The sequence below is a fragment of the Drosophila elegans genome, unplaced genomic scaffold (genome assembly GCF_018152505.1).
Source record: "Drosophila elegans isolate 14027-0461.03 unplaced genomic scaffold, ASM1815250v1 contig_476, whole genome shotgun sequence".
NCBI lineage: Eukaryota > Metazoa > Arthropoda > Insecta > Diptera > Drosophilidae > Drosophila > Drosophila elegans.
This window is the reverse complement of record NW_024545863.1, coordinates 6,528,216-6,553,048: the sequence shown is the minus strand read 5'-3', so window position 1 is coordinate 6,553,048 and position 24,833 is coordinate 6,528,216. Positions and strand designations below refer to the sequence as shown.

The window sequence follows — 24,833 nt, the reverse complement described above, 5'->3', positions numbered from 1 at the left end:
TCCTACTTTTTTAGCACTTTTTTTTAGCCCTTCCCGCTCTCTTCCTCTCTATTGCCCATTTGTTGAACACTTTTTAAACTTTTCTCGTTATTTCTGCACATTCGCTTGGGTTTTATGGGCACTGCTACACTAATTACCTTGTTTTTCGGAGAATTAACTTTTCGATTACTGTTGCCACAGTTTGCTACTGCTGCCAAGAAGAAGAAACTTAGAAGTGCAGTTTTCAAAAAAAAATATAAATGGGGAGGGAAGAAGTAAAGAGAATCTGTATAACGAGTAAATTGTTTCTGGGACAGCCCCCTTGAATGCCATACATTTTTGAAAAATTATAGAAATATGCAAACGCACTGGAGAGCTGAAAATCACAGACAGAAATTGTGGCTGCAAATTTGGTGGTTTGGCAGTTTGAAAGCCCGTTTTTTTTCCAGCCCTCTTGTCTATGAAATCCCTTTTTATTCATACTTTGCTGGGGGGCAGTAAATTGGTGTCGACCTTGTTGAGTTGAAGTTGTTTTTTTTTTATATAAAATGCTGCCCGCATGTATGTATTCATGAGAACTTATACATAGTTAATTCACAATTTTTATGAATATAAATATTTAACTTTGAAATAACTCTCATACGTTTATATCAGGTTCATTGAAAAAAACTGTATACCTTATTTTGAAGGCGCTAAAAGCTTTTAGACAAAGGGAGTACCTTTAATCCTGCCTAATGGCTTTTTTGCCCTTGTAATCTTATTATTCAATAGTGTTATTAAAGCAGCAAAGTTAATAATCTTGAGTCAAATTAAATCTCCTAAATGCCCAATTACAGCATTTCAATTAAACGCTCATAAAACAGGTACTTTCAAACCAGTTATAAAGTTTTTCAAGCTTTTTCTTTGACTTTAAACTTTTTCACTTTCGAACTTGCAGTTTTCTTAAACTTGTAACTTCTTAATGAAACTGTAATTAACTAATTTATTCCATCTTGATTTTTTACAGAAACGACTGGAGTAATAAACAGTATTAAAGGTAAGACCATTTTCAGCCAGAGCTCATAAATTAGGGAAATCACTCATCCTTTAATTTTACATTTGACCTCCGTTTATTTGTTTTATTAATGCATCCTTTGCCCCCCAGAGAGCTCTTGTTTTTTTAGTTCTGATTACATTATTAAGTACTTTGAATGTTGAAGGTTTTCATAAAAGCAGAATTCCCCAACGACACATTTAGCCTCGGGCTTTAAGCTGAAAACTTTAAAATGTAATTTGTGTGTCGAAAGCAGAATAATGGGTATCTTTTAATATTTAAAATAATGGACAGAAAAATATATTCTCCACATTTGATTGTAAGATTTCTTAAATTTTAATTTTAAATTTAAACTTTTTTTAATTTAATTTTCCAGTTAGCATATTCTCTTTTCGTTCAGTCATCTTTCTTCAAGCTGAGCTGTCAGCGGTGCTTTTTCCATTCAGTTTCTTTTTTTTTCTTTTCCTAGAAGAAGGGAATATCTTCATGAAGTTAATTACAAGGAAATGCTGCAGTGATTTTTGCTCGCCAGCAACACGCCGAAACCGGCCATCGGCTCCAGATGGTTCTTGGACTGACCGTCGTTTACATTTTTCCTTTGCATTTTCCTTTTGACCATTTTCAAACGTAATTACATTTCATTTTTCACGCTTCGCTCCTTTTGGGACATTTCTCCTCTTCATATCCCTGGATCTCCGGCGACTGAGTCGTTCATTATCCGGCCCTGTCCATAACATTTTGTTGCACAGTCGTCGCTAATCTTGGTCGACAAGTTTCCCTCGCCCACCCGCTGCTCCTCTTGATTTCCCCGGGCTATCTGTCCCTGTTTCTTGGCGACTGTTTAAATGTCAGTTAAAATCCCATAAATTCTCCTTAAATGACTTCTGTCTGCCGCAATTTCGCTTGCCAGCACTGCTGACCCTGGCAACGTTCGGACGGATATGGGCAAAATGGCCAAGACGAATGGCCAAGAAGAATTGCAGTTGGCTTTGGGCTGGAAGCTGGGCTGAATTAGCCCTAAGAGCCGGCAAATCACACAAAAACTAGTAGTCTCCCCTTAACTTAAGCTTTAATTCATTCTTAACTGAGAGATAAAGACGCGCTTTTCTTTATTCGTCTTACTTGGTAAGAGGAGATGGGCAAAGCGTGAATTTCTTCGGCTTTCAGCCAAACTCAATGACGTAACATGCAACTTGCAACTAACAACTTGCAACTTGTGAAATTGGTTCAATAAACTCATTAAATGCTTTCAACTTTCTGTTTCTTGTTTTTAAAAAGTATTTTTTTTTATTCTTTGCGCTTTGTGAAAACTTTTCTGGACAGAAATGGCGGTCATTCGGTCGCCTTTTTGGCTCGTTTTCAACTTGTCGCATTATCCTTTTTATTGCCGTCGACATTTGCAACGCATTATCGTTGGCAGCTATTTTTGTTTTGTTTGCTAGAAAGAAGATTTTCACTATTTTTTTGACATTTTGTAGTATGCCAGCGGGTCCCGCGAAGGTTTCATAACTTTGTTGGGCAGTTTGACTAATGTGCGACATTAAAAATGAATCTGTGTGAAAGGATTGCATCAAAAAGAATTTAAAATCAATTTAAAAAGCAACGAGAGGAAAAATTCAGCCCGCGACACAATTTAAATGGATTTGATTGTGTAATTAATTTAGATTTAATGGGAACAAAATCATATATTTTTAGTCAGATAGATTTAGATATGAAGTTGATGACTTTTTTTTTAGCCAGAAGTGTTAACAAGTGAGTGGGTTTTTTTTTTAACTTAATCCATTTTATAGATGTTTTTATAGAAGTAAAATGTACATAAACCATTCTATGATCTCATTCGCACTTGTTCCCATTCGTTGCCAATAAATATTTGGCCCAGAAAGCATTTAACTTATTTGCCTATTTCTGGCTGACTGGCTGGCTTTGTTCCTGCTCCTTGGGCTTCTTGCCAAGCAGGCGGCAAACAATAAATTTTGTGGGGGAATTTAAACGCGACCACATTTTAATTTGTGGCAGCAACAGCCGCATGAGCAGCTATAGCACTGGAGTATGGAAAAGCCAGCGGCAGCTTCCGATTCCAAGCCCCAGCCTAACACCTTGGTCCTGGCCCGCTGCTATGCTCCTGCCGTTTTCCGGAAAAACCGCAGCATTCATCGTTGCCTGGCTGCGACTAAAGGCTCACCCATAACTATGATAACGAGTGGCTCAGACGGGGGATTGTGGACTAAATGGCGGTGGGGGAATGTCAATTTATTTGTTGTGCCACCAACCGCAGCTGGCTGGGTTGCCTTGTGTTGTGATTCTTTTGGAGGTTTTGCCAATTTGTCGGCTTCCTATATTTTTTTTTTGGGCTTCCTTTTTTTCCATTTTTTTTTAGCGGCGTGGAAATTCTTTATGTAAACTTTGTTTACAACAATCAACTCGCAGTCAGACCACTTCCTTATCCCCGCTAGCTTGCACTTACTTCGCCAGTATTGAGTTGACAATATTTTTAATAGAAACTCACAGACTGCCAGCCCAACTTTTCTTTTACTGACTATGGAGGAGGGCAGCCAAGTTGGGAGTCTCTCCAGCTTGTGTTTGTGTTTCAATTTGTGTGCGTTTTATAGAATTATGCACTTTTACCAGCTTGCCTTGAGATGCACAAGTTGGCCAACAATTTGGAGCCAATTGAGTTGTAACTTTTCACTTTTTTCCATTCCGTCGTCAACTGCATTTCTATAGGATGATACATGGTTGATTCCGATGGAATGGTGATTGAGAGTTTAGGTTTAATTTAAGTGCCACTAATCAAGGGAAGTTTATTGCTATCCTCGATGACCGGACCTATAAGTTCTTAGTACTTTTCTGTAGTAAAAAGAAAATTCTTAGCTTCTACAAAATCTATATTGGATTTATTTTAATTAGTCTTAGCCGAATCTTAGCTGATCTAACATCCTTAAGATACTTGTGTACCCAACCAACACGACCTAATCAATCTCCTTTTAATTATCTAATTCGCTTTTGTAATTTCCCTATCTAATTTGCAATGCTAATCCCTAGGCAGCTGCACTTCCGATTCGGATTTTAACTCTGATTCCAATTCCATTTCCATTTGCCGTAAAAAGCAGTTTGAATTTGTTTTACTTTTCCTTCCATTCGCTTACACTTGCTATTCCCATTTGGCAGTCCATAAAGAGTTCTGCCCACGTCCTCTCCCTTTGGGCCATTAATTTCTGGCTAAGTCAGGGGGTAAGGCCAAGAACAAAAGGTTGGTGCGGAACACCCCTGCCAAGCAATCCCATCATCCATCGAAGGCCATAAAAGTTGGAATGTGAATGAGAACGAAATGTTTAACTCGCAATTTGCGCAATGTTGTTGTCTCATTAAAAGCTGTCAATTGTTCATCATTGTAATTAAACAAGGCTTTTAAATGGGTAAACACTTTGCAAGTGATATCAGGTGGATTTCCCTTTGGTATAGAATGTACACAATCCATTTGACTATTTAAAGAACTTATTCTGGTTGATAAAAAAGACTTCCCACTTTTGTTCAGCACCTCTTCTTATATCCCCTCTGGCAATTTGTAGTCTTTCATGCCCATTTTATTTCCAAAGAGAGAGATGTGGGTTTCCATGGTGGCAAAAGTGTGTAATAAAGCTCAGTGGGTACATGTATATATATGATGTGATTTTATTGTGTTTCCTGGGGGTGTGGTCAGTAAGCTGCAGAGTGTTCTGCTCTTCGGGGACTGCAGTTTCTTCCGCTGCAGCGACGATTACTGAGGGACAAAGTAAGTATTCGCCCTGGGAGCTCTTTTGCCGCAGCGTCATTGTCGATGATAAATGCGTAAGAAATAAGAAAAGTGTGAAATAAAAGTGAACTACTTGCGTAACTGAAATAATTGAAACTGAAGGAAATGAAATCTTTGTAAAATGGTGATTTATATTATTGTAGTATTGAGATAATATATATATATATATATATATATATATATATATATATACAAAACTTGGAATCATTTAAATTCAAATAACTTAGCTCCCAAATTTAACTTTATTTAAGCCGTAGTAAATTTGTGTTCGTTCGAATATGCCATTTTGATCATCCTTCCAATAAAACTACAAATAACTACTACTAAGCCCTAAGTAAGCGGATCATAAAAGCATAAACTTAAATCAAGTGAAATCAAATTCTATCCAATAAAGAGGCTAATAAAATATGAGAATATTCATACTACTTCTCGTACACTTTGTGTACCATCAACCTAAAAGAGGGCTTAATGCATGATGAGCTTTTTGGCCTTTTCTGATGCTGGCTCGTCTTCCACTTGAGTTGTGTCAATCCCCGGCTAAGACTCAGTTGCCACAATCAAGTTCATTGGCCAAATCCAACCTCACACACACAGGAACAAGGGAGATCATGGTGCGTGGGAAACGAGATGGGGAGGCACTTATTGTGAAGTATCTATAAAAATCATTAGACTTAAAGTTTTATCTATGCCAGCAAGAAAAAGAAAAAATGAGAGAGGTGTGAACGACTTGAGGCTAACCTGAATTTTCACACTGCCTTACAATTTTTTTTCCATATTGCATCAGTTTTTATTGTTTGCGGAGTCTTTTCGCAGAGGAATAAAGGACATAGGAGGCTGAAAGAAATAGAAGTTGCTGCCAGGACATATGGGAAAAGCTCGATAAATCAATATTTGAGTGTGTCTATGCCTTCAGTATTATCGCCCTTCCTGCAGCAAATGCAATTGACTTTGAAGAGTGGAGGCAGCAGCCTAGATTGGTTGGAGGCGACTTGAATCCTGGACCCAGGATGAGGTTGTCGAAAAGGAGGCGATGTCTGGCCGGTGGCATTTGAGGAAATGGTAGATAAATTTGCTTTTAAAGTGCTTTAAGTGTCGCGCATTGGGTGAAAGCCAAAAATAAAGGAAAAACAACAAGGGGCATGGGTCTCCGAAAAATCCGGAAAAGGACGTAACGCTTTCATCGATGTACTGGTGTACCGTGTATCTGTGTATATTTTTTTTACGTGTGTCTGCAGAGGAGATGATTGCAGGCTAAAGTGGAGTAGTGAATGTTGGGCTACAGCATTCCCCTTTTTTCACTCATAAAATTTTTCAATATTGTCGGATTTTGTCATTATTTGCGTATTTGATGCGCATATTTCATTGTTTTTCAAGTACTGTGTCAACTTCAAACAAGATGCGCAAAAAAAATAAACTAGGAAGAGGCTTAACAGCCCACCCTTAACTCTTTACATAAGCTGCTGGATTTCCTCTTTTTCGTGTAAATTAAAAATTGAAAAACAGCCAAAGTAAATGTAGCTAAAAAATATAAAAACCATATAAAAACATATTAAAATTGTATGTAAATCTGAATAGATGTATATTTGGATTCGGTTGGCTGTAATGCTAAAGGGTTGCAAATCGCAAGGCTGTGCTGCGCCCCCTCAAGTGGAGAGCCCCCAAATGTGTGCTACAAATAATCTGTTTCTGTTTCCCCTCGTTTTTGCAACATTTACATTTGCATTAAATTTCAATTCGCAAAAAGCGACGAGGAGCGTTCTCGGCCCGCTTTGCCAGGGAATTTATAACTAAATCCCCGGCATAAGCAGCTCAAATCCAATGGTATTTGCCATGTTTATCCCGTACTGCGTTCGGAACCCATTGATGCCCACAAAGGAAGTCAGCTGGCGGAGGGCGTTTGATAGCCATATGTTGACTGGCGGCTGCAAATCCGCCGTAATTTGAATTGGACAACAAGCGTCGAAATAAAATTCGATTCTGATCCTGTCGAATCTATTTAATGGCCTCCAAAAGGTTTTTCAGTCGGATTTCGAGATGGAGAAGTTAGTTTTATTACCACAGTTTAATTTGTTAAAATTGTGAAACATGCTTTATCTTCTTTGAAATATTTAAACCAAATAATATTTTTAGATATTAGACGATTTAGACGACTGCAGTTCAAACAAAAAATTATTAAAGAGCACGAAAAATAATCTTTATTAGCAATAAATGTTAAGACAATTCTTATAACTTTCAGTGTTTTTACTCGAATGTTAGTTTAATTGTTGATGTATGTGAATTAAAAAATTCCCTCTGGTGCCAATGTGTTTATTAATCAAACATGCTTGTTGTTGTCACTTGTAACTTTTTGTCAGAAAATTTGTTTATACTGTATTTATTCCCCACATGTACGGCTACTTTAGCCGTCATTTGCCAAAGATTTGTTCGGCTTTATGCAGTAACAAATCAATTTTCGAACTGCTGTTTGTGTGGATGAAATAAATCATGTATTTTATTTGTGCTTGTCTCAGTTTTACTACACACTACTATTTTTATTACAGCTTGCTGGACGCAGTTTTATTTTGACCCTTTTTTTTTTTTGTTAAGTGCACTTCACGTCCAAAGCGACGTACGTGTGTCCATTTATTTTCCTATATATGTCTATATATATATGTTTCTCTATATATATGTGTTTATGCTCATAAAATATATAGAAGTGGTATAAGTGCTCCCTAAAATCATTTCCGAGATTTACGTTACCAGCGCTCCTTCCTTCCTTTTTGTACTCACTTTCTTCCACTTGCACTTTGGTGACTTGTGTTTGCTCCTTTTTCGACGTCCTCGTCATCGGCATCTTTATAAAGCTCGCTTCCACCATACTTCCCATCGTCGGTTTTTGTTATTGTTTGTTAATATATAGTTCTGCTTACTGCTGTAGTTGTTGCTATTTTTACTTAGATGCTGCTGTGTGTATGTATTTTGCTCACGTAATAACGATAATAACGCTTATTTCTTTCATTTCTTTATACTTTTTGCCAACCACTTCCGAGGTCCCCACTTATTTTTTTTTTTTGGGTGGCAAGATGTATGAAGAGTAGGGCAAGATGTCGTCGGGAGTTGTTGTTGCTACTGTAGATGCTGCTGCTGTCATGTAATTCTCTTAGAGCTTTAGTAGCATAATATTTATTGTGAAGTTTTTTACAGGGTATGGAAAAACATTTGGGTATATAATATAATAAGACATTGTTAATATTTATTAAAACCGAGCTAAACTTATTTAATTTGCGTTATTTGACTTTAATTGGTTTTTGTCCAATTTCCAACAATTTTTCCTTTCTTTCAGTATATATTACAAGTGGAGATGTTTATTCAAGAAGTGAAGATATAGAGCCTTATTGTCAGAATCATTTTTTACCAAGCGAAATTTTTTTATATACGGAATTGCAGAATAATTGTAATGTTTTTCGTATAAACGAATAAACCAATTACTTTTAAGCATTTTATAAAAGAAAGACAAATTTAGAATTTTCCACAAAGTTTTGATGTCGAATACTTACAGTTTTTGGAGTTTCTCAGCACTTTGAAGCATCAAATGCGCTTAACTGTTTCCCCCTGCCAATCTTTTTCTCGTACTTTTTCCATTGTGACAAGCATAAGGGGGAAATGAAAAGATGAATGGCACAAAAAGCAAAGCAGACAAATTGATAAAAAGTCACAAAATGAAGTCAACTCGAGTCACAATGACAGTCACACAAACACGAAGCGCCGATGAAAATGATAGAACTCCGTAGCTTGACTGAAAGTTATTGTTATTTTTGCGGATTTAGTTTTCGATTTAATTCCTGTTTGTTTTCTTTCGGTCTTGTTTGTTTTTCGTGTTATGTTAAGCGAAAATTCTCTTTATGGAGTCAGGGTCACGTAGTAAGCTATAGTGGATCATAACTACGTGGTCTTTTATCTGACTTTTAGACAACACAAATCGGTCTTTTATCTAACCTTAGACAGCACAAATCGGAAACCAAAATTTATTTTATTATTCATAGAATATAAAACATAAATTCGAAGCACAAGGGGATTTTTTGCGTGTTTAAATATGTAGAAATAATATTTCGAGAGAATGCTTTTCAAGTAAATAATTTGTTTGTCGTGTTGCATATTTTTGTCTTTTACGTATGTGATTTTCAAATAAACTTGCTGCTTAACCACATTTAGCTTATGCCCAACTTTAATTATTCTTAACTAATCGGCCAGAGTTCGAAATTAATGAACGTACATAAACAGTGTGTTAGACTGATTTAATTAAGCTTATATTCAATTAAAGCCATGTTTTTCTGGGCCACATCTTCATGATTTTCTTTGTATATGTTACGATTATTATGCAGTCGTTGTCAGACATAATTGAATTGCAGTCATTGACAGGCAGGAATAGCCACAAGATGCAAATTTGCATATGCATTTTAATACATGTGTATTATATGTATAATGCTTGCCGCGTCACTTGTGGCATGTTTGCATTTGCTATTTCAGCCGCATTAGGGACAATTAAATGCTGATGTCTTTCAGCCGCTTCTGCATTGCCATGTTCGATGTGTGCCCCTTGATGTTTGATAATTTTACTGGCAGTAAGAAGTGAATAGTTAAGAGCCTTGTAGTTATGTGGGTGGTCTTTGAGGCACGTACAGCAAACAATGCCGTAAAATATTAAATACCTATCAGCTTTTGCCCTTACCTGTCTGCGGAGGGCGCTATGGAAAATCCTGCCGGGTCCTAAGTAGTCATCATCACTCATGCGTGCGCAGATATTTTAAGTGATTTCTCCCGGAACGTGCACCGGGCTCCAGCTCCATTCCAGGAAAGGATGTACAGGCAGGCAAAGCGCCAGACGGCCAAGTACTGAAATATAATGGCTATGCTTACATCTCGCCTGTCTTGCAGTTCAGTCCTACCAACGGAGTCAGCCCAACCTAACCCAGCACATCGCTTACCTCACCACTGTGCAAAGTCTGGTTTAAGGGCCATAATAATGGCCACTTGAAGCGCGTGAGGGGATAAAGTCGAAGGGAATTGTCCAGCAGGGTTGGCCTACTGCACTCGAGATAATAGCAGTCGATTATCGATGAGGGCAGGGGGTATATAATGCGATTAACTTTTGCAGGAGAAGAGCAAAATTTTCTATATTTAATGATGGTAGTGAAGTTCCTAATACCAACATGTTTCTAGCTATATATCGTAGTTACAAATAATTAAAATTCTTGATACATTACTTTAGAACCTATTGTAAACTTTTGAAATATATTAAATAATATAATGATCATTAAGAATACAAAAAATTATGAACTAGTTTGCAATTCGCAACATCATTAAAATAAATATAAATATATAAATATAATTAATTTTAAAGAATTAAGATTTTTTGCAAATTGCCAAGCTTTATCGCACACTAACAGTACTGGACTCTCCTGCCAAAAGGCTTAAATGCCCAGCAGTAAATTCGGTCTCACATGCATTATGAATGCATTAGTGGAATGGCTATTGCATGTGGTTGCTCTCCGGTTCTTGTTGCTGTTGTTCCTCTGAGTATTGTTGCTAAGGTATTATAGTTGTTGCCAGTATTGTAACAGGTTGGTTTCTGCACACAAGCAAAACCGTTTAAGTTGCCATTGACTTGCCGGTGGTTTTCCTTTTGCTATTGTTGCAGCTTATGCTGTGCTGTGCTGATAATGGTATTGTCATTAAAGTGGAAAGAGATAGAGCTAAGGAAATAACAAAACAAAGCTCCGAAAATCTTAGCGGCACACAATTTTCCTCCTCTTCCTTCAGCCCACACATTTTCCAGCGGTTTTACCCCAAGAGAACAATGAGTTTAGAACAAATACAGAAAGTAAGGAAAAATTGCTGTTGTTCTTTGAGAGAAAACACGCTGGATTAAAGCCAGGCACAAAAAAAACAAACAATTAACCCTGTGGTGTCAACTAGGGTCTGATAAAAACGCCCTAAAGTTGATGGTGTTAAAAACCGTTTTGGAGAATGGCTTAATTTTAAACTTGTACTTGTATTTGTTTGTGGAAATAACAGGCATACAAGTTTTAAATAAAATTTTAAGCAAGCTCGCGCTTAAGATGTTTAAATATCTCGAGATTTTCCGATGGTTTTAAATTTTAAAATTCCCAAAAAACTTTGTCTGCCACAAAATTGAATTTTGTTAGAAGAAATAATTTGGAATAAATTTTTGTGTTGGTTTTGAAATAAAGGAATATTGACCGAATATTGATTGGAAAAGAATAATTTGAACAGAATTTTCAAAATTTTTTAGTGGCTTAAGTCTCCGATGATGTGCCTTCAAGGTCAGACTAATACATTGCGGGTCATTTATTTGAAATGCTCTCATCTGGCCCTACCATTGGCCCATCACTTCACCCCACCTCTGAGCAATCCCTCGAGCTGATTGTCAAGTGTATGAAATATATCAAAACATTTGCCTGTGTTTGACAAGCAGTCAAACTGCTCGAGCGGCCGCTCGTCAAGTGCTGGGAAATCTGCCTCTCAACGGCACTTTCCAAGCACCCAACCCCGTCGTTTTCCGCACGAACGAGGAGTACAAAAAAAAGGAGGGCGAAAAATAAGAGGAATTTGCAAGAAATTTCATTTCCTGATGCTCAACTGGAAACGGTGGCCTGGTGGTGGCTTGAACGCAACCCCAAAGCTCTTAGCCCGGCCTGGACCTCCGCCCCCGGAGCTGTACTCATTTGGCTTTAACATAAAACCAATTTAAACTTGGCCAAGTGGGCGGATGGGTCACGGGGCGGACTGTTTAACGTTCCTCAATATGCAGACAGACAATAACAAACTACCGCGCCAAGCTGCTTTTGGATGGGAAACGAGAAAGAAAACCATTTTAATTTCATTTCAGAGCCGTAATTTTAAGTTCCAGTTCCCACCTGTCCTTGCTGAAGGAGTGTGGGTGTGCTTGGGCGGTCTGCCACTTAATACTCGTGGGAAAAACAACAATGGTAACCCTGCCAAAAGGAGCAACAGCAAAAACAACTGAAGCGCCAAGGCAAACAGCCGAAGAAGAAACTTGATAATAACTCGAACTCGAACTCGAGCTCGCTTGCTTTCTGGCTTTATTCCTTAAGACCCAAAGTTTTTAGGAGGTGCCCCGCCCCTTAAAAGGTTACGGATGTGGCACGTTGGCTCCACTCTCCTCGTTCATCCCGTTTGTCTTTCATAATTGCGGGAGATTGTGGAAATTAAGCGACTCGCTCATAATAAAAACCAGCATCCTCGACGATAACGATTAAGGCAACAGATTTATAGACACACACGCGTTTCTACATGTGTAGGAGGGTTGTGATATTGTGTTTACCCCAACAGGTGCCAGAGTCGCGTTTTCCCTGCGCAGCAAAAACCTCACTTTCAGGCCCGATCCCAATCCCTCCTTAGTTAAGTGCAAGTGCAATTTAAATTCCAAATTTGTTAAACTGTCACAAGTGTTTTGAATACGAAATGAGAAAGTCTAACAGAAGGACAGCACGTTACATAACCATAATACTGCATTAAAACACAAAAGGAAACGAACCAAGTTTCCTAGTTAAATAAAGATTTAAAAGTGTTTCATGATTATATTTGAATATCTAATGTTGAATTAATAAGGATGCAGTTCCGGTGATCAAAATAAAAAAGAGTAACAATAATTTAACCTTGTTGTCTGAATAAAATAAAACACATTTATTGGTGTTGTAAGATTGGATTAGTTACTGATTTATTGATAAATTCATTTTAAAATCTATGGTTATATAGCAAAGCTATATTTAATTTTTAAACAAATTTTAAGATACAATTTTGGAACGCACCGTTCATGGCTTATGGGGATTGTGTGGGGTCGGGCTCGGCATAATTATACAGCGCAAATCTGTGAAACTGTAAAGGGACGATGAAAGATTCGAGGTGGCATGAATCGGGGAGTTCAGAGAAGGGCGGCTTGGCAAGTCAGGTGAATGTGAAAATTGCTTAGCAAAATATTTTAAAAACAAACCAGAAGAATGAGGAAACTTTGACTTTCGAGCATGGGCATGGTTCCTAAACAAACACGGACAGGACAACTTTGAGTTACGATGGAACACGCACGTGAATGTGTGTGAGTTTGTTTGTTTGTTTGTGTTGGCGTTGGTGTGTGTGCCGTGCATGAGTAATAGTAATGATGTTGGCCCACTCAAGAAGTAGAACACCATACCCCCCCCCATCCACCCAAGCAGCGTCATCAGGCTTATGAATAAATTAAGAAGGGAAACCCTACCCCCACCATCAAAAATGGGGACAGAAGGCGCAAATAAAAAAGAGCAATTTAAATGCGAAGGAAAAATGTTGAGGCATCTCCAAGGAGCTGAGTGCCGTGCTGGGTGGAGGTTGGAAGGTGAGATAAGGCCATGCGGCACCTGAAGATAATGCCGTTTAAATAGAATGCCTGGCAAAGGTTTTTCGCCGGCGACGCTTTGGGCCAAGTAAACTGCAAGACATGAGCAAAATGACGCCACTGTCAGGAACGGTGGTTAAGGGAGGGGCTGTCACTTGAGGGGAAAGGTGAGGTAAGACGGTAAGGCAGGCAGGACTCGCACAGGTGATTTACATAGCATACTTAAGTGGAGCACTTTGTGAACCCCACCCTTGCCTTATTTGGGATATCATCATCAGTCCCAACAAATGCCGCACAAAAAGCAGCTGAAGAAATAAAAAGATAGATGGTGAGCGAGAAAGAGAGAGATGGATGGAACTAAGCTAGGCAACAGCCAACTGAAATCATAAAAAAAGCATTTTATGAATAAAATGTATTACAAGCGACAGCATACGGAGTTTGACATTTCTATTATGCCAGCGAGGTCTGAAATCAGATAAAAAGAATAACGATGGCAAAGATGAAACATTGATGAGATACACTAAAAACAAAAGTTTCAAAATAAAAAATTTTAAGAACTGGTACTAAATAATACAAATGACATGAACCATCGATTTTATAACCGATTTTATATAATTTTTGATCAACAGGCCCAAAAATCATACATAATGTATATTAAATAAACCCCTTTACTTTTAACGACATTTACTTTATGGTGGACTCTTTATTTTGTCGTTAACAAAAGAACTCTCCCCAACACCATATTTCAAGTTTGGCAACCAGTCACAGTCGTAGTGAAATTTTTCGGATTAGCGGCGAAAACCGCGCAACAGTCGCATACAAACAAGTTTTAAGGATGAGTGACAAAATGGGTGGGTGAGTCAAGGGACTGTGTCTCTGGGAACGTTCCTAATTCAATTATTATTGGCACTCCCAAAAGAATGGCCCAGGACAACAAAGGACATGACCAAAATGTATTTTAAATAAATATGATTTATTATGTTTGACATGCTCGAAAAAAAGGAATGGGTGAGGCCCAAAGGTGAAGGCAATCTGCTCAAAGGTTTTGCCAAACTGCTGTGCCCTCCACCACAGCTGCCCCCAAAGTAAAAAGTAAATTTGACTCAAGGTACACATGGATTTTTATGGTGCCACGAGAAAGGGATTGGGGCAAAGGACCCGACCCCGGGGATGTATTGTGGCTGCCACCTCTGGAAAGGAGAGGCTTGAATTATCAACAGGTTGACTCTGGACAAACATGAAAAGGAAAATACGTAAATGCAATATAAATTTACTGTATGATTGATATTGGTTATGCTCCAGCGAACGTGTGTCTATATTCGTGCGGGTATATATATGGATGGAGCCTTAATAGCTGCTGTATTATACTGACACAGAGAACGAGAGCTGGCTGGAAAATATCAAAAAAATGTATTGCCAGGAGATTGCGGTTTATTATCCGTGTGGGGGAAATCTTTTACGTTCAGCCAGCAGAGCCTGAAAATTGGGGGAAATGATGAAAATCACATTTAACTTTGTTCAATCTGTTTGCTGAAAATAAAATTGTAGGTCCACAAACACTTAAAGCCAGTGCAGATGTAAATAAGTAACTGAGTCGATCGGAAAGTATGTAAGATATTTGGATAGAATGCTTTAAGAAGTATTTTCTTTTGCTTTTATTCTTAAAACCCTTAATTCGCTTAAAATAGTTTCCAAATCATGGCAAAACAAAAATAAAATAATAATAACGAACCAAAAATATTGCAAATAAATGTATGTATTTCTGTAACTCAGCTTGCATATTTGATTGCATTTCAAGCTTCAGAAGGCGATTTAGTTTTAGCATCAGTTCGCAACGAAATATGTTTTCCATATTTGTGGGCAAGAAAATTCACAGGGACACTTATTAGTTCCTGGCATACACGGACACAATGGCAGGGCAATAAACATTGCCTGGTCTGGGGTCTAAGCTCATAATACCCATAGATTAACACACAATAGCTACAAATTCAGCTTGGGGAAACATGATTTAAACATCCATAAATTCCCAGTGTGCAGTGTTAATCAACGGGAGGGACTAAGTCAGACTAAGCCAGTCAGAACATAATTTGAAACCAAATATATATAAACCCAAAACGATATATCAGCAGGGTCAGGAAGATACAATGGTGGCGTCGACGTGTGCTTTCGTGTGGTGGCAACCAGTTGAATATGGAATTGAATGTATATTGAATTTGAGCAAGGGGTATTAAAACTGTAAGGGGCTATCAGTTAGATCTCAAAAACAAAGACATGATAAGACATGACATAAAACATATAATTCAAAATTATAAATCAAAATTTTTTTTTTACTAATTTAAATTTAATTTAATTTACAACTTAAATGTAAAGAAAAGAAATTAATTCACTTTAAATACAATTTTTAAAATACACTAAATTACCAAATCTCTAGTCTGGTAAGCCTTTTATCCAACAGTCCAAAAGTTCGACTTCATATACGATGCACAAGCTTAAGCCTTTATTTTGGAGACTCGTAGTTTATTCGCCATCAGAGTATTCCGAGTTTCCGCATGAACTTTTAGCTTGCGGTGAAGATTGAGGGCCTGATCGAGTTTCGTGACAAGGGGAATAAGTTTTAGTCCAAGACAGACCTTCAGCAGACCCGAAAACAAACCCGCTTAACCCTAAAATGTTCAGTTTAGGGTTAGACCTGGGGGACTGCAAAACGCTTGTAGGTAAATTTATGGACCCAACTCAGCCAGAGAAGCATACTGGCTATTTAAAGGTGTGTGTTTGTTGAGTCCGTGCTGCCCATTTAGACTCCTAGCCAGTGTTGTAAGCAAATAAACCCATACAAAACATGGTCCAAGCTGAACATATTTAGTCGAGCTTTTATGCATAACTAATTGGCTCTGCTTGGTTTTGGTTCTCGCCCATGTTTGCTGCTGCTCCTTCTTATACACTGGTGAAAATTTGAGCAAAAGTTATAAGCTTAATAAGTTTCAAATCTTAAATAGTTTACTGTTTTCTCTCTTTATACTAAGCTATAATTTAATTAGTAATACAAACTTATTGCCATTAATTAGGGTTTTTTAACATATTTAAAATGCAATCGAACTTTATAAGCTTAACACGTTATTGTAGTATTACAAAAATGATTGAATTTCACAACTTTTGAACAGCGAGTTAGTTCTTCTTAAGCGTTTGCTCTGTTGGTGTTTTTTAACTTATTGATTTGGGCGTATAACCTTGTCGGTTTTTAAATAATTTGCTAAGTGTTCTCCTGTTCCTGTTCGCCTGTTTGTGTGGTCATCGCTTGGCTGTTCCGGCGGCTGGCTGCCAGATATGTGCGCTTTTGGTTCAGGAGCTCGCAATGCTGGTTCTCGGTTAGGTGGTGCGTGCCGGACAAACGGACGGACGCATCGGGAATGTTGGCGCCTTCGGCAATTTCCTGGCTCGGAACCCCGCACCTTTGGGCCAACCGTCCTCCAAACCCGCAGTTAAAGTGCACAATTTGCCACAATGTTGCCTGCTGCCACTTTTTGCTCTTGTTGTTGTTCTTGTTGCTGCTTGTCATCAACAACGTTATGTTGTTATAGCCATCATCATCAGTAGCCGTTGCTTGCCCCCCAATACCAACATTATCATCATCCGCATCATCGTTGTTACGCTGTTACTGCCCCGTGTGCATTGTCAGCTAATTGAATTTTCAGCTCAAAATGAAATTTAATTTATCTTTATTGTTTGTTTATGCCACCAATGACGAAAAACAAAAACAAGCAAAAACCTAAAAAAATCAAATAACAATATACAACACCCCAAAGTATGATAACGAATTTTAATATACGTTGAGACTGCCCTTAAATGGCGCAATGGCGTAAAAACTTCTGTTTTATACAACGTATTGTATTCTTTTTTTTACAATTTCATCTCTTAAAATGATATGGATTAAATAAATACACAAAAATAAAAAATGAATTGTGTCTCAAAAAAAAAGTTTTTTCATAAATTGTATTTTTTTTTTTATTAAATAATCAAAGCTGTGTTAATATCTGATAAGAGCATTAAAGGCTTCGACTTTAAGGGACTTTTTGCTTTTAACGTGTCGCCGATTTGTCTCCCAGACCCTATTTGTTGGTTTAAGCATATTGGTTCCACAAAAAATTTAAACAAACAATTTACGATTATTTTTTTTTTCTTTGCAGATCCCAAAATGAAGCTCCTTCTGGGGCTGATGATGATCTGCCTGGGCTTAAGCCTGGCCAAGGGTGAGTACCATGCAGATAAATCGAAATGGATTCCTCTTATGTTATTCCTTGTCTCAATCAGGCGAGACAAATCTGCCGCCAGTATTCACGCAGACCCTGAACAACATTATCCTGTACGAGAATGTCACTGTGGGTACAGTGGTTTTCCGGCTAGAAGCCTATGATCCAGAGGGCAGTCCCGTCACGTACGGGGCCATCGGGGCTGATCACTTTAGCGTTGATCCTGATTCCGGTAATATTACGCTGATCAAACCACTGGATCGCGAGGAGAAGGACACCTTGAAGTTCCTGGTGTCGATCAGGGATCGCGTAGATCCTGAGGGAGAGTCGGAGCGGGATAATGTGGTCGAAGTACCCATCACCTTCATCATTCTCGACCTCAACGATAATCCGCCAGAGTTTCAGAATGTGTGTAAATTCATTGAATCCCTTTGAACTTTATTGATTATTGTTATTAATTCTTCTGCAGACCCCTTATGAGGCCGATGTTAACGAAGATGCTGCGGTGGGCACGACCATCTTCGATAAGATTCTGGTTAAGGATCGGGATATAGCTGGAGACAGTCTTGATTTGAAATGCTTGCCCCAGCAGCAAAGTCCAGAAGCTTGCAGCAAGTGAGTAGCTGTCAAAAAATATTAAACTATGACTTTGATTCTTAAATATCCAAACAGATTCCGACTGCATGTGAGCAAACGTGAGGCCACCATTCTGGAAGCAGCAGTTGTGCTCAATGACACACTGAACTACAACCAGCGGATGGTCTACCACTTCCAGATCGAAGCCACCGATGGGCCGCACAAGACCCAAACAACTTTTGAGGCCAGGGTGAAGGATGTACAGGACAAACCGCCCGTATTTCAGGGCTCCCTCTCCACGGTGATCGACGAGGACAGTCCCATTAACACCTTGGTTCTTACTGTCCATGCCCGGGATGGCGACACGGGTGAACCAAGGAAGATTGTCTATGATCTGCGAACTAGTATGTCTAAGATTGTGGATTGTTGGAATCTTTCAACCTCATTGGTAACAACTAAACTTAATTTACTTTTTACTTGCTTCCCATAACAGATCCCAATGACTACTTTCTGCTGGACGCTCAATCCGGAGAGTTGCGCACCGCCAAACCGCTAGATCGAGAAGCTCTGGAGGATTCCACAGGCATTATTTCGCTATTGATTCGCGCCCGGGAGCTTGTGAACGGCGTTCCCAGCGATGATCCACTGACTAGTGCCACGGCCAAGGCAACGGTGACCATTAGAGATGTGAATGATTCCCCGCCGGTGTTTAACCACAAGGAGTACTCCGTGTCCCTGTTGGAGAACACGCCCCCCGGCACGCCCCTTGCCTTGGACATGAGCGTCAGCGATGCTGATGTGGGCATTAACTCAAAGTTTGCCCTGCGCCTGGACGATGTATCCGGAGTATTCGACGTGGAGCCCAAGCTGGTCACCGGCTACTCGCAGGTAAACATTCGCGTGGCCAACGGCACTCTGGACTACGAGAATCCCAACCAGCGCAAGTTTATCGTGCTGGTGGTGGCCGAGGAGACGGACACCAGCCCACAACTCTCCTCCACGGCAACGATTACTGTGAGCGTGCTCGATGCCAACGACAATAAGCCGGTTTTCGAGCAGGAGAGTTACTCCGCTTCCGTTTCGGAGGCGGCTCTTCCGGGTCAGTACATAGCCACCATTACGGCCCGGGATGTGGACTCCGGCAGCTACGGTGACGCCGGCATTCGCTACAGCCTGTCCGGAACCGGAGCCGAGCTCTTCCATGTCAACGAGCAGACAGGTGTCATTAGCCTGGCCAATTGCCATGGTCAGGGCGAGAGCAACAGACGCGAGCGACGTGATCTCCACGAGGATGAGAACGATACGAACGAAAACGAGGAGGACGACGAGAACGGTGAGGGTCACCTGGAAATGCTGTCCATGGAGGCAGCTCCCAGGGAGATTGGCACCGAGCCCACCGTCCAGTACACGCTAATCACCCAGGCGCCAGAGGAGCGGGCATCATCGGTTCCACACGCAGCTCCATCTGGAGTTCCCGCAGCGACTACTAATGACGACAAGGCACCGCAGACGTGTCTGGACTACGAAACGGAGACCACGTACTTCTTGTCATACAAGGTGAGTGACTGTCTCAATCTTCGTGTGCGGGTGGCAAGGTTTTCATGTGCGTAACTTGGTGGCAAAAGTCGTATGTGTCGGTTTTGTGTAGGCAGATCCTTCTTTAACATGTTAATAATAAATAACGAAAGGGGATTAACATTCAGGCACGCGGCCACACGCGGATACATCATTTTAAACACCTTAAAACTGTTAGAACTTAGAAAAATATATTTATAAAATTTAAACAAAATTTAATTTAAATTTTATTTCACTACTTAATATACTATTAAAGCCACTACAGCATTTATTGTTAGCAGTAAATTGTATGTAATAAAAAAGCCTGTAGCAGCGGTTTTATTTACATTTTGCGTCCTATTATCAACATTTTAGTTTTTAATACCCAATCAAATTATAATTTGGATTTTTACCTACTTTGTTTGTTTTATTTAGCTTTCAATTGGGGTTGCATGGAAATGTGTTATAAGGCGCGCATTAATATTATTTTGTACATTTCATAGCAACAACAATTTTGAAATACCGTATACAATTACTATCCATTACAGCAAATTATTGGCCGCCTAAGGGCGCTGTATTATTTGAATTGTGGGCAATTAGTTTTCTAGGCAGATGACATTACATTGTTAAAAAGGGTTTTTTATTGATAACAGTAACATCTGCCGTTTAGGTTTTATATTAATTTTTAACTTTAAAATTTAATATAAAATGCTTATTTCTTTCTGCAGGCCACTGATGACAATGGACGCGGCTCGGCTTCTGTTGTGTCCCTCCGGATCTCCGTGACGGATGCCAACGACTCGCCGCCCGTCTGCGAGAGTCCACTGTACAGGGCCAGCGTGGATGAGGGCGCCGTTGTCTTTGACTCCCCGTTGATTGTCAAGGCAAGGGATGCGGACACTATGTCCAGAATAAGCTACCGAATCCGGGGCTCCGAGCAGGTTGAGGGCATCTTCGACATTGATCGCGAGACTGGTCAGATCAGCATCAGGCCGAACGCAACTCTGGATGTGACCAATTTGAACAGTGACCAGCTCATCTTCGTTGTGGAGGCCAACGATGGACTGTTCACGGCCCACTGCGGGGTCAACATAACAGTGCGGGATGTCAACAACCATGTGCCCGGTTTCGAGCAGCAGAGCTACAGTGCTGTTGTCGAGGAGAACTCTGAGATTGGAACGAGCGTGGAGCGGGTGCATGCCACCGATTTGGACACGGGCAAGAATGCCGAACTGCGCTACCGCATCCAGCAGGGCAGCTTCGATGACTTTGGCATCGACGAACGGACCGGCGAGGTGTTCGTCTCCCGGAAACTGGACTTTGACCGCCGCAACACGTATCAGCTGCAGGTTCAGGCCTCTGATCTGGGCACGCCCAGTCTCACGGGCACAGCCACTCTTACGATAAATGTTCAGAATAGCAATGACAAAGATCCGTATTTCGTGCCGGCCACGCAGCACGCTGAAGTGCGAGCGGATGCTCCTCCCGGCCAACTGGTATACACTTTAATCGCCCTCGATCCGGATGTTGCCAGCCACAATGCCTTGGAGTTTGCCGCCACCGATGACATAACTGCAATCGATAAGGAGGGCAAGGAGTTGCCGCATTATGATCAGTTCAAGGAGTACTTTGCGATTGCCAGAAACGGAAAGGTTTCGGTCAATAAGCAGTTGGATCGTAATCTTTTTGCGGTGATGAGAATCAATGTTCTGGTCACGGACAGCACAGCTCCCAATGTCCAGCAGGTGGGAATTTCACTTGATTTGCAATCTTATTTTGCAATTATAAACTAACTTGCTGATTTTTCAGGGTCGCGGTTTGCTGATCATCCAGATCATTGATGTCAACAAGATTCCTCCGGTTAGTACAATATTTAAAATATTTTTACTTTAACAGTCCTTGAAAAAGAAAAACCTTTTAAGTTAGAGAACCTGCAAATACCACCATATGCCTTTAAATTAATATTTGATTCGATTCTATTGGGAATGTGTATAAGTTATACACAAAGCTAAGATGGATTTAAATTTTGGTTAGTCAATTCCACTTCATCCACACTGTCTGGTCCCAAACTGTGCAATTCCTCGTTGAAGGTGATTAGAGTGGCCAAGTGATTGTGTTGATCCGAATAAATATTCCTGAAAATAAATTGAATCATATATCTTTGTATAAGAAACTTTAGCAAGCAATGCTTACAAGGCCGAGATGCTGCCGCCGATCTTGACTGCCATTTTAATAAGGAAGAAGATAAATACTGCCGTACTATCAGGATACAGATAGCACAAACAACCATAGCCCAAAATAATCTCGTAGAGATTTAGGATGACATTGTCGATGGCCTGCACTATGATGGTGGGCATAAGCAGCTCAGCCTGGGAGTTGGTTAGAATGGGGTATCTAAAAAGTTTTCAGTTTAATTTTAGCATTGAAGAAACTCTTGAATTGAGTCACTCACATGGCCACAATATTCGAAGCCAAACCGACAAAACACAGGAAAAAGCGCACCACAATGAGTCCACTGATAAGAAAGATGAAGATCTCCCTGATCCATATCTCCTCGTTAGAGCTATCCACGCCAGTTTTTACGTTTTTCAAGTCTGCATATAAACGATATACATTTAAATAAGTGGCACTGTGCAGCATGGCAAAGACATTGATGAATAGCAGCTTAAGCTTGGTGTAGGAAAGCTCATTGAGCATTCTTCCAACGAGGAGTTAGATGGATTAGGTAGAAATTTCACTTTAAATTTAAGCAGCTTATGTTGACTCTGTTTCCAAAGACACAAATACAAATACACAAATTCCTTTTCCAGCGCTTCAATGCTCCTTGGAGTGTGGAGCAGCCGCAGATAAAGCTGCAGATGGTGGAGGAGCAGCCGGTGGGCACCGTACTGACCACTCTGCAGGCCACCGATGAGGATTCCAGCATTGGAGAATTCAATATTAGTGCCAATGACTATTTTTTCATCAACCAGACCAGCGGAGTGATCTACACCATTGCCCGTCTCGATTACGAGTCAGTGAAGGAGGTCAAATTCCTGGCCACAGTCAGTGATACGGGTGTGCCCGCTTTAACAGCAACTGCCGATGTGGTAGTGGATATTATTAACCTGAACGACAATGACCCAAAGTTCTCTCAGTCCGATTACTATTTCAACATCACTGAGAACTCACCTCGAGGCACTGTGGCGGGAAAAGTGGAGGCCCAAGATGGAGATGTGGGCGTCTTTGGGGAGATCACCTACACTCTAATCGGGGAAAATAACAAATTCTTTAGCATTGATGCTTATACGGGCAATGTCATGGTGGCCAATGCCTCAATTCTGGATCGCGAGCAGATCAAGGAGCTTACACTGTCGGTTGTGGCCCAGGATAAGGCTCCTGCCACCGTCCAGAAGTCGGCCACGGCAACGGTGAGTAGACTAGCTAATTATAATCACCTTATTTATTTATCTTTACTGTCTAAAGATCCACATCAACATTCTTGATGTCAATGATAACGCTCCCGTTTTTACGCGGGATGTGTATAACTCCACGGTGGCGGAAAATGCCGCCTATCAGCCGCCGGCTGCCTTGCTTCAAGTCCAAGCCATCGACCAGGATGAGGGTCTTTTCGGAGATGTTCGCTATATTATCACGGCTGGCAACGAAATGGCCCTCTTCAAGCTCGATGCTCAGTCGGGCATTGTTTATCCAGCGCAGAGTTTGTCCGGGAAACATGGCGCCTACGAGTTGACCATATCGGCACGCGATACCCAGGGTTCGGGCACCATGGAGAGCTCAACCAAGGCGATCATCACAGTGCTCAGGGTAAATCGCCACAAGCCGGAGTTTGTGATACCCGCACTGTCCAATGCCACCATTGAAATACCCGGAGACATTGTCGAGCCGGACTATCTACTGCTGACCGTTAGGGCAATGGATAATGATACGGAGGAGAACGGAAAGATTAGCTACCACTTGCAGGTGAACAACCGAAACGAACAGCAGACCGGGGAGTTCAAGATCGATGAGGTGACTGGGGAATTGCGAGCAAGGACGCAGCTAAACCGCAAGAACCGAGCCAAGTAAGTGTAGGGCAATTTTTGGAAATAAAACTCTTCTAATTGTTAACTCATTCGATAGCTACGACATTATTCTGGTGGCCCGAGACGCGGGTAATCCTCCATTTGAATCGTTACGCCTCCTCAGCGTTAGTATTGTGGATGCCAATGAGAACCGCCCGGAGTTTCCAGATGCCTCCAATCCGTACAAAGTGTCAATCAACGAGAACAGCGGTCGGGATGTGAAAATTGGACACATACAAGCTGCCTCGCGGAGCAAGCACAACAGGGATATCTTTTACTACATGCTCTTGGGCAATGAAGATGGTGCCTTCTATGTGGACAAATTGACCGGAGATATTTACACTAACAAGAGCCTTGATCGCGAAGAAACGGATGTGTACACGTTGTACATTCTGGCCAGCATCAAGGCAGACTTGCACATCTCGGAAGAGGAACGGGCCGCGTTCTCGATCAAAACCTTAAATCGGGACAACACGGTCGCAAAGGTAGCCATCACAGTGCTGGATGTAAACGATAATCCTCCCGTGTTTGAGAAACCCATCTACTATGCGGGAGTAAATGCCAATGCCAAGATGGGCGCAGCTATCACGTTGGTAAATGCCACCGATGCAGATCAGGGCAAGAATGCCAAGATCGAGTTTATGATCGTCGCTTCGAATTTGTACAAGTTTGGAGCCACCAAGGCCACGGGTTCGATTGTTCCCAGTCCGTTTGCCATATCGCAGGATGGCCGCATCACAGCCAACACGATTATGGCCGAGTACAACCAGGATCGTTTTGAGCTGGAGATTGTGGCCCGAGAACTGGAGCAACCCCAGCGTTCAGCCAGCACCAAAGTTAATGTAAAAGAATCCGTAAAGTTAACTCTTGAATATTGCTTAATGACAATTATTTTTTTTTCCAATGTAGATTTGGGTCTTTGATGGCACCCAGTTGGTCCGAGTAATCCTTTCTCGTCCGCCGGAAGAGGTATATCAGGAGCAAGAGGAGATCATTGCCGAGTTACGCAATGCCACGCAGCACCGCATCATTGTGGACGAGATTCGTTTCCATTTGGACTCGATTGGCCGCATCCGGATGGACTGGTGTGATCTCTACTTCCATGCTGTGGACCCTCAGACCCAGCAGATTGCTCCCGTCGATGAAATTCTAAAGGATATCGACAGGAACTACGATTATCTAAAGGTGATTTCCT

The 24,833-nt window shown here is 40.7% G+C and overlaps 2 protein-coding genes across 4 annotated transcripts in view; one reads left to right on the top strand and one right to left on the bottom strand.

The window, feature by feature from the left end:
• The window catches only part of LOC108140595 (cadherin-87A), a 59,728-nt gene that overhangs the window by 33,294 nt on the left and 1,601 nt on the right, over nt 1-24,833 (top strand). For all 3 annotated transcript variants that reach the window (XM_017263501.2, XM_017263500.2, XM_041709079.1), the window contains 12 exons: nt 986-1,015; nt 17,382-17,444; nt 17,506-17,852; nt 17,914-18,059; nt 18,117-18,424; nt 18,514-19,577; nt 20,303-21,319; nt 21,384-21,434; nt 22,385-22,984; nt 23,040-23,638; nt 23,697-24,480; nt 24,548-24,823. In XM_017263501.2, coding sequence (XP_017118990.1) covers nt 17,390-17,444; nt 17,506-17,852; nt 17,914-18,059; nt 18,117-18,424; nt 18,514-19,577; nt 20,303-21,319; nt 21,384-21,434; nt 22,385-22,984; nt 23,040-23,638; nt 23,697-24,480; nt 24,548-24,823 — 5,247 coding nt within the window. In that variant the 5' untranslated portion in view covers nt 986-1,015; nt 17,382-17,389. The remainder of the gene's footprint in view (nt 1-985; nt 1,016-17,381; nt 17,445-17,505; nt 17,853-17,913; nt 18,060-18,116; nt 18,425-18,513; nt 19,578-20,302; nt 21,320-21,383; nt 21,435-22,384; nt 22,985-23,039; nt 23,639-23,696; nt 24,481-24,547; nt 24,824-24,833) is intronic.
• Nucleotides 21,533-22,363, bottom strand: LOC108140598. Its single transcript, XM_017263504.2, has 3 exons — nt 22,027-22,363; nt 21,768-21,968; nt 21,533-21,709 (listed from the first exon to the last, which is right to left on the bottom strand). The coding sequence occupies exons 1-3, from the start codon at nt 22,269-22,271 to the stop codon at nt 21,583-21,585; spliced, it is 573 nt and encodes a 190-aa protein (XP_017118993.1). The 5' UTR covers nt 22,272-22,363; the 3' UTR covers nt 21,533-21,582.